This window comes from Trachypithecus francoisi, unplaced genomic scaffold (genome assembly GCF_009764315.1).
Source record: "Trachypithecus francoisi isolate TF-2019V2 unplaced genomic scaffold, Tfra_2.0 Lachesis_group5, whole genome shotgun sequence".
In the NCBI taxonomy this organism is placed as follows: domain Eukaryota; kingdom Metazoa; phylum Chordata; class Mammalia; order Primates; family Cercopithecidae; genus Trachypithecus; species Trachypithecus francoisi.
In genome coordinates this window covers 121026114-121040147 of record NW_022681470.1, presented here as the reverse complement: position 1 = coordinate 121040147, position 14034 = coordinate 121026114, and the positions used below count along the sequence as shown (strand labels likewise).

General features: G+C 38.4%; 1 protein-coding gene across 4 annotated transcripts in view; it reads left to right on the top strand.

Annotated features, from left to right (window-relative positions):
- CDC14A (cell division cycle 14A) overlaps nucleotides 1-14034 on the top strand; it is a 168378-nt gene that overhangs the window by 78869 nt on the left and 75475 nt on the right. For all 4 annotated transcript variants that reach the window (XM_033199722.1, XM_033199724.1, XM_033199723.1 and 1 more), the window contains exons 6-7: nucleotides 7855-7921; nucleotides 10681-10743. In XM_033199722.1, coding sequence (XP_033055613.1) covers nucleotides 7855-7921; nucleotides 10681-10743 — 130 coding nt within the window. The remainder of the gene's footprint in view (nucleotides 1-7854; nucleotides 7922-10680; nucleotides 10744-14034) is intronic.

The window sequence follows — 14034 nt, the reverse complement described above, 5'->3', positions numbered from 1 at the left end:
ACTTGAAATCAGTCTAGTCCAAATTGAGATAGATTGTAAATTTAAAATACATATTGGATTTCAAAGATGTAGTATAAAAGGTGGGGTGTAGTGACTCACAGCTGTAGTCCCAGGCCGAGGCCGGGAGTTTGAGATTAGCCTGGACAACATAGTGAGACCCTGTCTCTCAAAATAAAAATATTTAATATAAAAGAAATATGTAAGATATCTTATTTATAATTATGTTGATTAATGCTGAAATGAGAATATTCTAGATATATTGGATGAGCAAACCACACTACTAAAATTTACTTTTTTCTTGTAACTTTATTTTAATATGGTTATAAAAAAATTAAAATTATACATGTGGCTCTCTTTTGAGGATGGCATTATATTTCCATTGGACAGTGATGATCTAGAGTGTTTTTGCTACTGTACATAGCTCATAATTAAAAATTGTTTTATATACTTTCTGCTTTATTTATTTGTTTTTAGAAATAGGGTCTCACTCTGTTAGCCAGGCTGGAGTACAGTGGCCAGATCATAGCTCACTTCAGCCTTGAACTGAATTCAAACAATTCTCCCACCTTAGCCTTCTGAGTAGCTTGCCACCACTCCTGTCTAATTAACTTTTTTTTTTTTTTTTTCTGTAGAGAAGGGGTCTCCCTCTATTGTCCAGGCTAGTCTTAAACCACTGGGCTCAAGCAATCCTCCTGCCTTGGCCTCCCAAAGAGATCACAGGTGTGAACCATCACGCCTGGCCACATTTTTGCTTTAAAAGGTCAATAGTTCTTAGCCACCAGAGGTGTTCAGGCATAAGTTTAATGAACTCTTGGTAATGATCATTTATTCATTCCTGTATTAATTCATTCAGTAACATCTATAACATCTATAACATATAACAATTTTCCTGACACTGTACTATACTCTGGGCCAACAGACATAAAAGACATGTTTCCTGTCCTTAAGAAGCTCATCATCCTGTGGAAGTTGTGAGGATAGGATTCAGTTCAGTGCTTGTAAGGGTGCTTAGATGACCTTCATGATCCTTTCCAACCCATTGCTCTGCAATTTTTGCATACCTCCTCACTACTTGTTACCCAGAGAATTTAGAGAATCATGGACTTAAGATAATTGTAGATCACAGTCATTTCCAAAATTTCTTAGTCCCTTTTCTATCAGCTCTTTTTGTATTTTTTAATGTAGTCTCCACATTGTAGACACTGTGCTTCTGTTCTCCATTCTTTCTTCTTTGAGTAACTTCATTATTCATAATAAGAAATGCTTTCTTATTTTGTTTAAATATGTTCTTTCATCTCTGGTTTCATCTCCCATTATTAATATTTGTAAGGTTGTTTCATTCTGAGTGATTTCTTAGATTCTCAGATTGCAAGCAGTGGTATGTTGGTAAACTGGCTCTATAAATAAAAAGTATCTGCTGATTTCCATGATACAAATACTTTTACTACTGCTGATTTGGGCTCTCAAAATTTCTGAATATTTAACAGTTGACTCTTGAGAGCCTGTATAAGACAGTGCTGAGACACCAATGAAACAAGCTCTTTCTTTTAACATTTAATTGTGGATGTTGATTCTAGTTTTCTTAAACTTAATTTTTTCTTGCTGTTTTTCTGCAAAATAAACACTAAACACAAACAACAAGGCCCAATTGCTCCTTCTATTTAAATAGTCACTCATTCATTTAGTTTTTCATTCGAGAACTATTTATTGACTGCAGATTCCTCCTATGGTCATAGTTGTGGATTTTTATAATCACTGTATAATAGCTGTATGGTTAAGTCGACTAGTATGCCAGAAGTCACATTTAGAAAGATAGAATTGTGGCCGGGCGTGGTGGTTTGAAGGCTGAGGAGAGTAACCTAAGGTGAGGGTGAGTGGGAAGAACATGTGACTTGCAGATGCACAGGTTCTGTGGGAAGGGCTTAGTGGCTACCTGGGGAGCTCAGGGAGGATGGGGCCAGATACCCCCAGGCCTTGTGGCCACAGTGAAGATTTGAACTTTCCCTTGAGAGCAATGGGAAGTCAGTGAGGGGTTATAGCTGAAGAGCGACCAGATCAGATTTGCCTTTTAAAAATATCACTCTGGCTTCAGTGAAGAAAACCATTAGAAAGTCTAAGAGTGGGTGTAGGAAGTCAGTGGCAATGGAATTGGCAAGTGAAATGCATTCAAGAGATATTTAAGAGACAAAACCAATGGTGCATAGTGAGGGATAGGATAAGGGGAAAGAGAAAGGTGGAACTTCTGGGCTGTAGCTTGAGTGACTGTGGGAGCTTTTACCCAGGCAGGGAGTGCTGCAAGACTGGATTATCGTTGCCGTTGTTTTTTTGGGGGGTGGGAACAGATTTAAGAGGTTCTTCTTACATAGTGAGTTTGAGATATCTTTAAGACACCCGAATGGAAATGCCATGTAGGTGGTTGGCTGTGCTGTTTTTGAAGCGTTAAGAGGAGTTTGTGCTAGAGAGATGAATTTGAGGGTCATTGGTAGATAGATGGTAATTTATGTGGATATCTAGGGCAATGATTCTCAAAATATGTGCCTTTCTAGCAGCAGCCTCAGCTCTACCTGGAAACTTGTTAGAAATGCAAATTCTCCGGCCCTGCCTTTGGTCTATTGAATTGGAAACTTGAGGTGGGGCCCAGCAGCCTGTGTTTGTGGAACTGTCCAGGTGATGCTAATGCACACTAAAGTTTTAGAGGCCCTGGTCTAGAGAGAGTATGGAGTGAGAAAAATTTTGGTCTGGAGTTGAACCTTGAGAAGGTTTGACTTCTAAAGACTGGGAAGTGAAGGTTGGATGACTTTGCAAAGGAGGTTGGAAGTAGTGGTTAGAGGGTAGAAGGAAAATCCAGGAACCAAGACAGGAGAGCAAAGTAGGGAGTTACTTGTTGCTGACATATTAGGTAAGATGATGCATGCACAATGTTCTCTGGGTTGAAAATAAGTAAATCCAGACAGACAGAAAATAAATTAGTGAATCGCTAGAGGCTGGAGGAAGGAGAATGAGGAGTGATGCAAATGAGTACAGAGTTTCTCTTTGGGGTGGTAAAAATATTTTGGAATTACTGGTGATGGCTGTACAACATTATGAATATATCAAACCCCACTGAATTGTACACTTTGAAAAGGAAGATGAGGCTGGGCGTGGTGGCTCACACCTGTAATCCCAGCACTTTGGGAGGCCTAGGTGGGCAGATCACCTGAGGTCAGGAGTTCAAGACCAGCCTGGCCAACATGGTCAGACCCCGTCTCTACTAAATATACAAAAATCAGCCGGGCATGGGGGCAGGCACCTATAATGCCAGCTACTCAGGAGGAGGCAATTGCTTGAACCCAGGAGGTGGAGGTTGCAGTGAGCCAAGATTGCGCCAGTGCACTCCAACCTGGGGTACAAGAGTGAGACTTCGTCTCCAAAAAAAAAAGAGGAAAATGAGTAATTCTTTAGAGAAATCTTGTTTTAAAGAGGAGTCCAAACTGGATGGAAGCTGAAGGAATATGTGGAGCTTGGAAAGTTTTGGATGACTTGTTATTTTTAAAGCTAATAAGGATCTGAAAATGTTTAAATTGTGTTGGAAAGGATCCAGAAGAGAGATAAAGAGATGATTGATGGTGTTGAATAGTGGTATAACCTCAGAGTAGGAGGGGACTTTTGGGGCCAGTAGTCTGCTGTTTTCCTAACTCCTGACCTCCATTTCATGTTATAATGCAGGTGAAAACAATTCCTCAGAAGGGATCTTCCAGTTCCAAGTTTGAACATCATGTGGGGCAGGTATCTTTCTGCCTCCTAGGGCCTACCATTCTATTTTGTGATGGTCCTGACTATATTGGTGAGTTGAGGAAAATCAACAGGGAAAATTGACTTACAAAATGGGAGGCAATGTTTCCTCTTAAATGGACTTTCAATCTCATTTTAGTCATTTCCTTTATCCTCACTTCCAGGAGAATGCAGTGCTGCCAATTCCTAAGCCTTTTGAGACTTCCCTGGTATTAATTGTGTTATCAGTTTTTTGTTTGTTTGTTTTTATTCTTTTTTTTTTTTTTTGGAGATGGAGTCTTGTTCTGTTGCCCAGGCTGGAGTGTAGTGGCACAATCTTGGCTCACTGCAACCTCTGCCTCACAGGTTCAAGCGATTCTCCTGCCTCAGCTTCCTGAGTAGCTGGGATTACAGGCGCCCGCCACCATGCGTGACTAATTTTTATGTTTTTAGTAGAGATAGGGTTTCACCGTGTTGGACCAGGCTGGTCTCAAACTCCTAACCTCAGGTGATCCACCTGCTTTGGCCTCCCAAAGTGCTGGGATTACAGGCATGAGCCACTGCGCCCAACTGGTTCTCAGTTTTTTCATTATCAGTTTAGTATTCAGTTTTCTTGGTCTTCTAACTTATTTACCACTCATCCAAATGATTTCTAGCTTTCAAGATTTTATTGTTTTGTCTCTTCTCTTATTCTCCTCGTCTTTGTTGGTTTCCATTTAAAAAACAAAAGCCTTTAAAAATTCACCTTTTGGTCAAGTGCAGTGGCTCACGCCTATAATCCTAGCACTTTGGTAGGCAGAGGTGGGTGTATCACTTGAGCTCAGGAGTTCAAGACCAGTCTGGGCAACATGGTGAAACCCTGGCTCTACAAAAAAATACAAAAATTAGCTGGGCGTGGTGGCTTGTGTCTGTAGTCCCAGCTACTTCAGGGGCTGAGGCTGGAGGATCAATTGAGCCCAGGAGGTGGAGGCTGCAGTGAGCCAAGATGGTACCACTGCACTCCAACCTGGGTGACAGAGTAAGACCCTGTCTCAAAGAAAAAAAAAAGAGGCCGGGCGCCGTGGCTCAAGCCTGTAATCCCAGCACTTTGGGAGGCCGAGGCGGGCGGATCACAATGTCAGGAGATCGAGACCATCCTGGCTAACACGGTGAAACCCCGTCTCTACTAAAAAATACAAAAAACTAGCCGGGCGAGGTGGCGGGCGCCTGTAGTCCCAGCTCCTCGGGAGGCTGAGGCAGGAGAATGGCGTGAACACGGGAGGCGGAGCTTGCAGTGAGCTGAGATCCGGCCACTGGACTCCAGCCTGGGCGGAAGAGCGAGACTCCGTCTCAAAAAAAAAAAAAAAGAAAAAGAAAAAAAAAAGAATACCCTTTTAGTGAGATTTGGTAGATGCATGGGTTCAATCTTCCATCTTTACCTTCTCTCGCTTTTTTCCCCCAGAGAATATATAACATGTTTTTGTGTCCCTTCACTGTTATAGTATTCTCCTGTGACTATGTATGAGCCACATGCCACTAATAAGCCATTTCTTTCTTGTCCAGTCTTTGGGGCAGATTTTGGGAACCTGTTGGCACTACGTGGCTGTCATGAGGATTAAATGTGCTAATGCATCTAAATTACCTGACATAGTAGGTGCTCAAAAAAGGCATGCCATCTCCTTTTCTCAATCTGGAGGATATGACTGAATCCTATTGCATTCATTATTAGATTTCAGTTTGTAAACTTGTGTGCCTTTCCAGCCTGCAGTGACTAACTTGCCTAGTTCTATCAGATGGCATGTTAACTCTCCTTCCCAGCTTTGGAGGCCTGCAGATTTGACCACCAGGTCACCAGAGTTCTCCTTTTTGTCACTGGTAACAATTGTGGCTGTGATGGGGTAGGAGGTATCATGAAAGCCTCACCATACTTTGCAGACATTCAGAAAGAATAGGGCTGGAACTTTTTTCTGGTAACTTACATTAGTGACATTGTTTAGCTGAGTCTAGGGGTGGGAAGATAATACTTGAAAGAATAAGGGATACCTCTACTTCTCATAATATTTTTTTACTTTTCTTAAATATAAAGAAAATTTTACCCCCTTTTAAAAAACGTAAAGCAGTAGTTTTTAGTCTAGGGTCTGTGGTGAGAATTCAGGGAGTCAGTGAACTTAGATGAGAAAAAAATTATATCTTTATTTTTACTGACTTTACCTTATCAATTATAAGGTTACATGCAATTATATATTTTGTAAATAAACTGTAGTAGATTAGTAGCATATAAGTGACAATTTAATATCACATTACAGTTATTATTTCTTAAAATATTATTTATTCTCATTCCTTTCTAAAACTATAGTAGCAGTTATCAGACTTGCCAGTAGATCTTGTTATATAACATATTAATTTAAAAAGTACCTTTTGGGGTATTGTAAATTTGTATTTTAATATATTTAAAACATATATTTAAACATTATTTAAATGTAATTGAAATAGTTTTCTGTTAATCCTAGTTTATGCATTAAAAACATTATTCTGAGAAAGTGGGTTTGCAGGCTTCCTCAGGTTGCTGAGCATCCATGGCACAGAGATTCTGAACCCCAAAGACAAGTGACTGCAAAGGAATTTATGATTGTTTGTATAAACTAATATTTTTCTTAGATCTCTAGTCACTCTTTTCTCTGGCATAGCCCATTAAAATTTGCTTTCTAACATATAGTTTTCATTTTTATAAGATATTTGGAAAGGGGGCTATTTTATTTTTCGCTGACATGTGAGTTCAGATGATATTTAAAAACACAAGAACAAAGAACCCTCATTTTGAAATGAGACCTAAATATTTGGAATAATTGAAGTTTCAGGACTTAACCATTCTGTTAAGTTGCTTTGCTAACTTTCTAATTTTATGTTAGGCTTTCGGGATGCTGAAACTCAGGGATGATGAAGTTACATTTTACTTCATGGCTTAGCAGCAATAGGTTCAAGTGACCTTGGATGGTTATAAAAGTTGGTTTTATGTTAATTCTACCTTAAAGCCCTTGAAGGTCTATTCTGCCTTTGGAATGTCTTCTGGCCCCTTCCTGATGGCTGCCGTGTGTGCCTTTGACTTTGTCTGGAGAGGTTTCTGCCTGCTCTGTTTCTTGGGTCAGCAGTGGAGGCTGGGCAGAGAGCCTGGAGCCTTGAGGTCAAGTTTCCTACCTCGGACACCTTGGAACACTGTAGTGTTAAAGCTCTGGTGCCAGTTCTTGCTTAACTGACCTGAACTTGATACTTTAGTTTTATGTTGCCTAAAGCAGGTCTGCTAAATTGCTCTAAAAACTTAAATAAAGTATGAAGCACTCAATTTTCACCACAGTAGGTTCCCACTCCTTTTGAAGGAGTACTTCATGGTGCATTAGAAGCTCTCATGGATCCCAGTGACTCGGAGGAGATTGTTTGGAAGCCTGAGTACATTCTCCTGTTTTCTTTCTTTTCTTTTCTTATTTGTAGGTAAGGGATGGCATTTAATCCAAACACCTGCTAGGTTCTGTTGACCTACATACATTGTCTCTCCTATCTTTTTATGCTTGTTTTTATCATGTTCCTGACAGGAGGTTATTCCTCTGTCAGAATACCTCTTGCAATGATGAATGTTTTACTTAATCAAACAGTCCAATTCACTTAGTAATAATAATAATAATGGGCATCATATTTATGAAATGCTTCCTATGTACCAGCCACTATATGAAGGACTTTACATATTTTAAAAAACATAATCTGACAACAGTCCTATGAGTGATAGCTACTATCATTAACTTCATTTCACAGATGAGGAGACTGAGATTCAGCCTAGAGGTAAAGTAACTTGCTTAAGTTCCTGTACAGTACCTGGCCCAATTGGAAGTGGAACCAAGGCAGTCAGACTCAGGAATGCAGGCTCTTAAATCAGCCTCTTGGATTAAAGCAATTTCAGAAGTGCTTCAGTTAAGTGTGGTAGTTACCTAGTATGATCTAATGTATTATATAAGTTTACCATGTTGATAGCTCTGAAGCCAAACAAGCACATCTCCAGCTGACTTTGGTGTTATATTTTATTATTTGAATGTTCTAAATGCAAGTTTTTAATGTTGAGTTTATTTATGTTTGTAGGGATGCTTCCTTTGGAAATTGCACTTACAATCTCACCATTCTCGACTGTTTGCAGGGAATCAGAAAGGTAATAACAATTCTCCTTGCTGTATTTGACACAGTAGTTTAAAAAAAATATGAGAAAGGAATAATCTCAACATCCTTATTTGTTATTGGAGGGAAGAAAGGGGAACCAGTAAGTAGAAGGCTTTTCACTTCCTGAAGGATGATTGATTTGTAAAATACAAACACCAGGAAAAGCTGGGAGGAGGGAGTGGAAGGGGCCTTTCTTTGTCATTTAAACTGTTTGTGTTCCAGGGCAGATTTATCGCCACTATCAGCTGCAGTGCCTGTGACGTTGCTTTGTCACATGCTTAGCTTTATTGTCAGGCTTGATCTTGGTGTGGGAGAGTCAGGACGTTATTTAAGCCACTGTTCTCCTATGCTGCTTGATCCCACCACAAACCCACTAAAACAGAAACTCTGGGGGTAGAGCCCTGCGGTCTGTATTTGAAGAATCTCTCCGGGTGATTTGATACACTCCAAAGTTTGAGAACCAAGTCATAGTTATTTAATTATTTCTGTATATAATGGAGAAGTTAAACTAGAAGATTTCTGAGAGCTCTCGGAACATGTTTTAGAAACATTAATTCACAAACTGAGAAGTTATACAAGCTATACTGTAAATTCTAATTAGGGCTCAAAGTACATAATTCCATCTCAAACATATAACCATGATTTATTATCAGTCAGAAATGTATATATTACATAACCTGTTGATCATAGGACATTCATAATAATGTTACATGGACTATAAATATATTATCAGTAGCAATTCTAGTTCATTTCTCAGATGTAATATAAAACTGATTTTGCTGTGTTTTGAGTTGAGAAAATTGGTGTGATAAATGTGCTACCCATTTTATACATGGTTGTTTCTGTTTCATTTAAAATGAATTTAAACCCTATCAAAGTTTAAAATAGTTTTCAAATATTTTTCTTTCCACTTAAACAACTACAGAGATACTCTAGCTTACTCTTGCAACAATACTGCCAAAATGCACTTACAGTAATACCAGTTAAGAACTTCTATGGAGACATTACCCAACATATAACCGTTGATTATAGCATTTGGAAAATATGCCTGAGGGAAAAAATAATTTATTTATCATCACTATTATTATTTTGTACCATCTGGTACAGGCTATTTGTTTTATAATACTTAAAAAATTTAGAAAGAGTTCAGACTGGAATATCACTACCTGTAATTATGGTAATTAGTAACTCAGTATAGAAAGTTGTGCCATCCCTCCTGTTGTAGAGGAAAGGTATGTAAACTTGTTTCATCAAATGTTGGGGTTAACTCAAAGATAGATGACATTTTGGAGGATCTGATAGATTGTGCAGCATGTCTTTAAGCACCTGAGACATTTCCCGTACGTTCGTTCGCTTACATAAGGCACCATGTTCTGGGCTATTTTTGCGTGGCAACGAGTAGTACCCTTCTAAGAACCTATACAGAGTATGGTGACATTTTTGCCTTTTTAGGGAGCACATTTCTCTGATTTTGATGTATTGGCATTATCATAAGTATAGTTTATATTCCATGTTATGTGAACTAGTATACGTGGATATAAGCAAACACTTTGGAAATACAGAGAAAACTTCAGAGTGTATATTTTTCTCACTTTTATGTCTGGAAAGGTGCATATGGATGAACTCAGGTTTTTTTTTTTTTTTTTTTTTAAAGAATGGACTAATTTAAATAATTTGTTCTGCTTATTCTGTGGGGATTGTTTAAACCAGTATTATCAGAATTTTGCGTTTATAAGAATCACCTGGGAAGCTATGCTGAATAGGTGATCCTGGGCCCCAACCACAGAGAATCTGATTTAATAGTTCTGGGGTGGGGCCCAGGAGTCGGCTTCTTTAATATGAATTACGCTAAGTGTTTCTGATGCAGATGGTGCATGTTCTGTGTTTTGAAAAAACACTGATAGATGTACTGGAGCTTGGCTTGCTAGTTTCTTTTTCTATTTTTAATGACTTGATCATGTAACTTTTAAATGTACCTGTGGTTTTGTATTCTGTTGTAATCCGTATAGCTTCATGATTTATAAAATAAAAGACTCTCTGTTTTCTTTAAAATATTAGATCTGAGCTAGCTGGATAGTTACAAAAGGGAGTATGAAGTTTTTCTTTGTGATAAAAGTATCAGTTTTTTTTTTTTTTTTATTTGTAAGAGCAGTCAAGTATAATCCTACTTTGTCAGAAACTATCATCATGAAACAGATTCTCCTAAGGTAGAGTTTTAGTTACAAATAAGGGCCTATTAAGTAGAAATATTAAGAGTTTTAGGGGTTGGAAGAAAAAAAAAGGTAAAAAATGCAGGATTTTTGGGGGGCTAAATATCTCATTATGATAAAAGGAAAACAGAAACTCATAAGAATAATTGATTTTTCTTCTCCTAACAAAGAAGTTAATCACTATGATATATTCTGTCATAGTTACATCTAGTTCCCAACAGTTTCTAAATATGAATTTGTTTTATTTCATTTTTCATACATATAATTTTACATACAAAACTGATGTAAATTAGAAATCAAGGCATCTTTTGTGGGGCTTTTTTCATGTTATTCTAAGTGTTTTTTTTGGTTCCACTTCTAAGACAGTCTTAATGCAGTATAACCAGTGTTATAAAAAGATTTCTAGATATACATTAAAAATCAAAGGTTTAAGCGATCTCTTCAGATTAGTGAGGATCATTTCTGTAAGTAGGAGTTCCAGAAATGATGAGTAGAATTTATCAATTTAGCATGGAAAAACTAATTCACATTCTGCTTTTAGGGATTACAACATGGATTTTTTGACTTTGAGACGTTTGATGTGGATGAATATGAACATTATGAGGTTTGTACATTTAAATTTTTTTTACAAAACATAATTTCATGTTGATTAATTTTTTCCCCCATCACACTCATGTATTGCAAATTGAGTGGGTGCTAAATAAAAGCATTCTGGAGTTTTCCAGAGTGGCCAGTTTTGTCCTTTCAGCCTTGGTTATTTCCTTTGAATCAGGAGTCACCAAAATTTTATTTTGGGAAAACGACATGTCTATATATATTCTGTCATCAAATATTTATTGACAATCACTTTGCACCTTAAGTTTATAAGAAAAATCTAAGTAGGGTAGTAAAATTATGTTACTTTTATTTTAGAAATCAGGTTTTATTGAAAATAAAACTGAATTTGTACCATTTATTTATTTATTTTTGAGGCAGCGTCTAGCTCTTTTCTCCAGGCTGGAATGCAGTGGCACAATCTTGGATCACTGCAACCTCTGCCTCCCCAGGCTCAAGCCATCCTCCTACCTCAGCTTCCCAAGTAACTAGAATTACAGGTGTATGCCACCATGCCTGGCTAATTTTTTTTCTTTTTAAAACAGGATTTCACCATGTTGCCCAGGCTGATCTTGAACTCCTGAGCTCAAGTGATCCTCCTGCCTTGGCCTCCCAAAGTGCTGGGATTACATGCATGAGCAACCATGCCCAGCCGCCTTATAATATTTTTGATTGTATAAATTTTATTTTGAAATATGGCTGAATTTACTTAGTTCTAAAAGTTGACTGAATTTTTTTCCCCCATGGCATCATTACAAAACTTTTGATTAATGTCTTGACCGCTCAAAATGTAGGCAAAGGCTATCTCCAAGCTGGGTTGTGCTATAAGGAGATATTAAAGAAGAGTAGGATAAGGAGTCTAGAAGTCGTTAACTTTTTCTGAAAGATGAGAAGCCTGTACAATGTGAGTAGGTTCAACATTCTTGGAACGTGAATTCATCTGTTGGGTTTCCCCAGAGGAGTAATACAATTTATCTCTATCCTTAGTACGATAAGGGAAGCCCTCACGTTTGGGGCCCTAGTCTAGAATATGGCTATTTGGATATTCTGTTTCCATGTTAAATGCAACATATCTGAAAATAAACTGATCATCTTTTACCCAAGCATGGTCCTCTGCTTTGTGTGTGTTACCGCATTGCCATCCTACTGAGCACCCAGGCTCAAGGCTAGAAACATTACTTTGTTTTCCTCCCTAACCTAGCCAGTATTTGGATCACTTCTACTGGTGCCACAGGATGTATTAATTATATCTGTCTTTCCTCTCTCCTCTCACTTCCTTCCCTCTGACTCAGGTCTCACGTCTTTTCCTGTGGACCTTTCATTTTAATAGTTCCCTAACTGAGCTCGGCCCTTCTCCTCCCAGGCTGCCTTACCCACACCCGAGTGATCCTAAAATAGGGTTCTCACCTTGCTTGTCTCGTTCTTGGCCGCAAACTGGCTGTTTCTCCCATTGCCCTGCTGAAATGAGGATAAACTCTCCTGTCCTGGCATTCTTAGCTGTGATGAGCTCCAGCCTACCCTCCTAGCTGCATCTCCTGTTTCTTCACTGTACGTACTCTGTGTTCCAGCTCCTCTGAACTGCTTAGTTACTGTTTCTTGAATATCCCTGTTGCCTGGTTGAGCTTGCTTTTTCCCAGATCCCCATCCCTTGAACCTCCCCACTCCTCCATTTCGCTTGTGTTAAAATCCTGCACAGATTAGATCTGGCCTCTGGAGTACTCCTGCCCCACCCCCGGCCAATTTCATGCGTTACAATTTGTACTTTCCATTTTTCTTACATCATGGCTATTTGTGTACAAGCCTTATTTTCCTTATTAGGTTGCAAATTCCCTATGGATGGAATTATGACCAAATAGAAAAACATATACTTTGTTCTTGGATAGAAAGATTTAACATCATAAAGCTGGTACTTTTCCCAAAATTAATACATTTAATGCAATTTATGAAAAAAACCCAAAGAGAGTTTTTAAAAATACCATAAAAGCATTTTTAGTAGTGACAAAAAATACCATTCCCCTCTAAAATCCCAAAATTAGAAACAAAGGGAATACGTATATATAAGAAAGAAGGTCAGATAACTTGTAGTACATCTAAATCATTGAATGTTATGCAGTCATTTTAAAAAATGAATTGAGCTATACCAGTTATCTTGGAATGATTTCTATAATGTTTGTTGAAAAGAAAGGATATGGAAGAGTGCTTTAATAAAATCCATCTTTGTAATGAAACAAATGATAGTAAGACGCTCCCTAGCCCACACATGTAGGTATCTACATTATATGACCAGAGGTGACTTACTTTGAAACTAATGAAGCTTAAATTTTAGAAAGCCTCAACCCCCAACTTGTATGGGCACCTTTTACAGTCCTATATCCAATTTTGTGTTAATAATTTTTTATTCTAAGATGGACCCTCAAATTAGGTAAGTTTCAGACCCCCCCAAAACCTGGATCTCTGCCCCATGAATATAAGCATGAAGAATGCAAATGGCCCGTTGTATTAATTATTAAATATACAGCCAAACACTAAAGCCAATTAAAGGAGAGACGGAGGTGGGAGGGGGTTGGAAGGGGTGAGAGAGAAGAAGGAGCAATTCAAGGAGAAAACTAGTGGATTTTTTATTTATTCCATCCTTCCTCTCTCTCTAACTTTAATGGTGATGCTGAGGGTTAGTTGAAAAATATCTTGAAAAACTCTAAGCAGACAGTACAATTTTATTCTTGCAAACCAACCAGCCAAACAAACGAAAATCTGACAAGAAGGTAGTCATGCTTTCACCTTGACAACAACTATTTAGGTGATGGGAGGGGAGCAGTCAGTTTTGGTGAACATTTGAAAAATGTTGGCCCAGCGCGGTGGCTCACGCCTGTAATCCCAGCACTTTGGGAGGCCGAGGCAGGCAGATCACAAGGTCAGGAGATTGAGACCACGGTGAAACCCCATCTCTACTAAAAATACAGAAAATTAGCCCAGGGTGGTGGCGTGCGCCTGTAGTCCCAGCTACTCTGGAGGCTGAGGCAGGAGAATGACGCGAACCCGGGAGGCGGAGCTTGCAGTGAGCCGAGATCGCGCAACTGCACTCCAGCCTGGGTGACAGAGCTAGACTCCGTCTCAAAAAGAAAAAAAAAAAAAAAAAAGAATAAAGAAAAATGTTGTCAAACAACTTCTTTTTTTGAGAGTGATTTATCTGTTCTATTATAAAGCCTGTAAAATAGAAAACCACTATTGTGATTGGCAGGTGGTAGGTATTTCTTAATTTTTAATTTCTTGATTTTTTAAATGTTTGCTGAAGGAATAAATG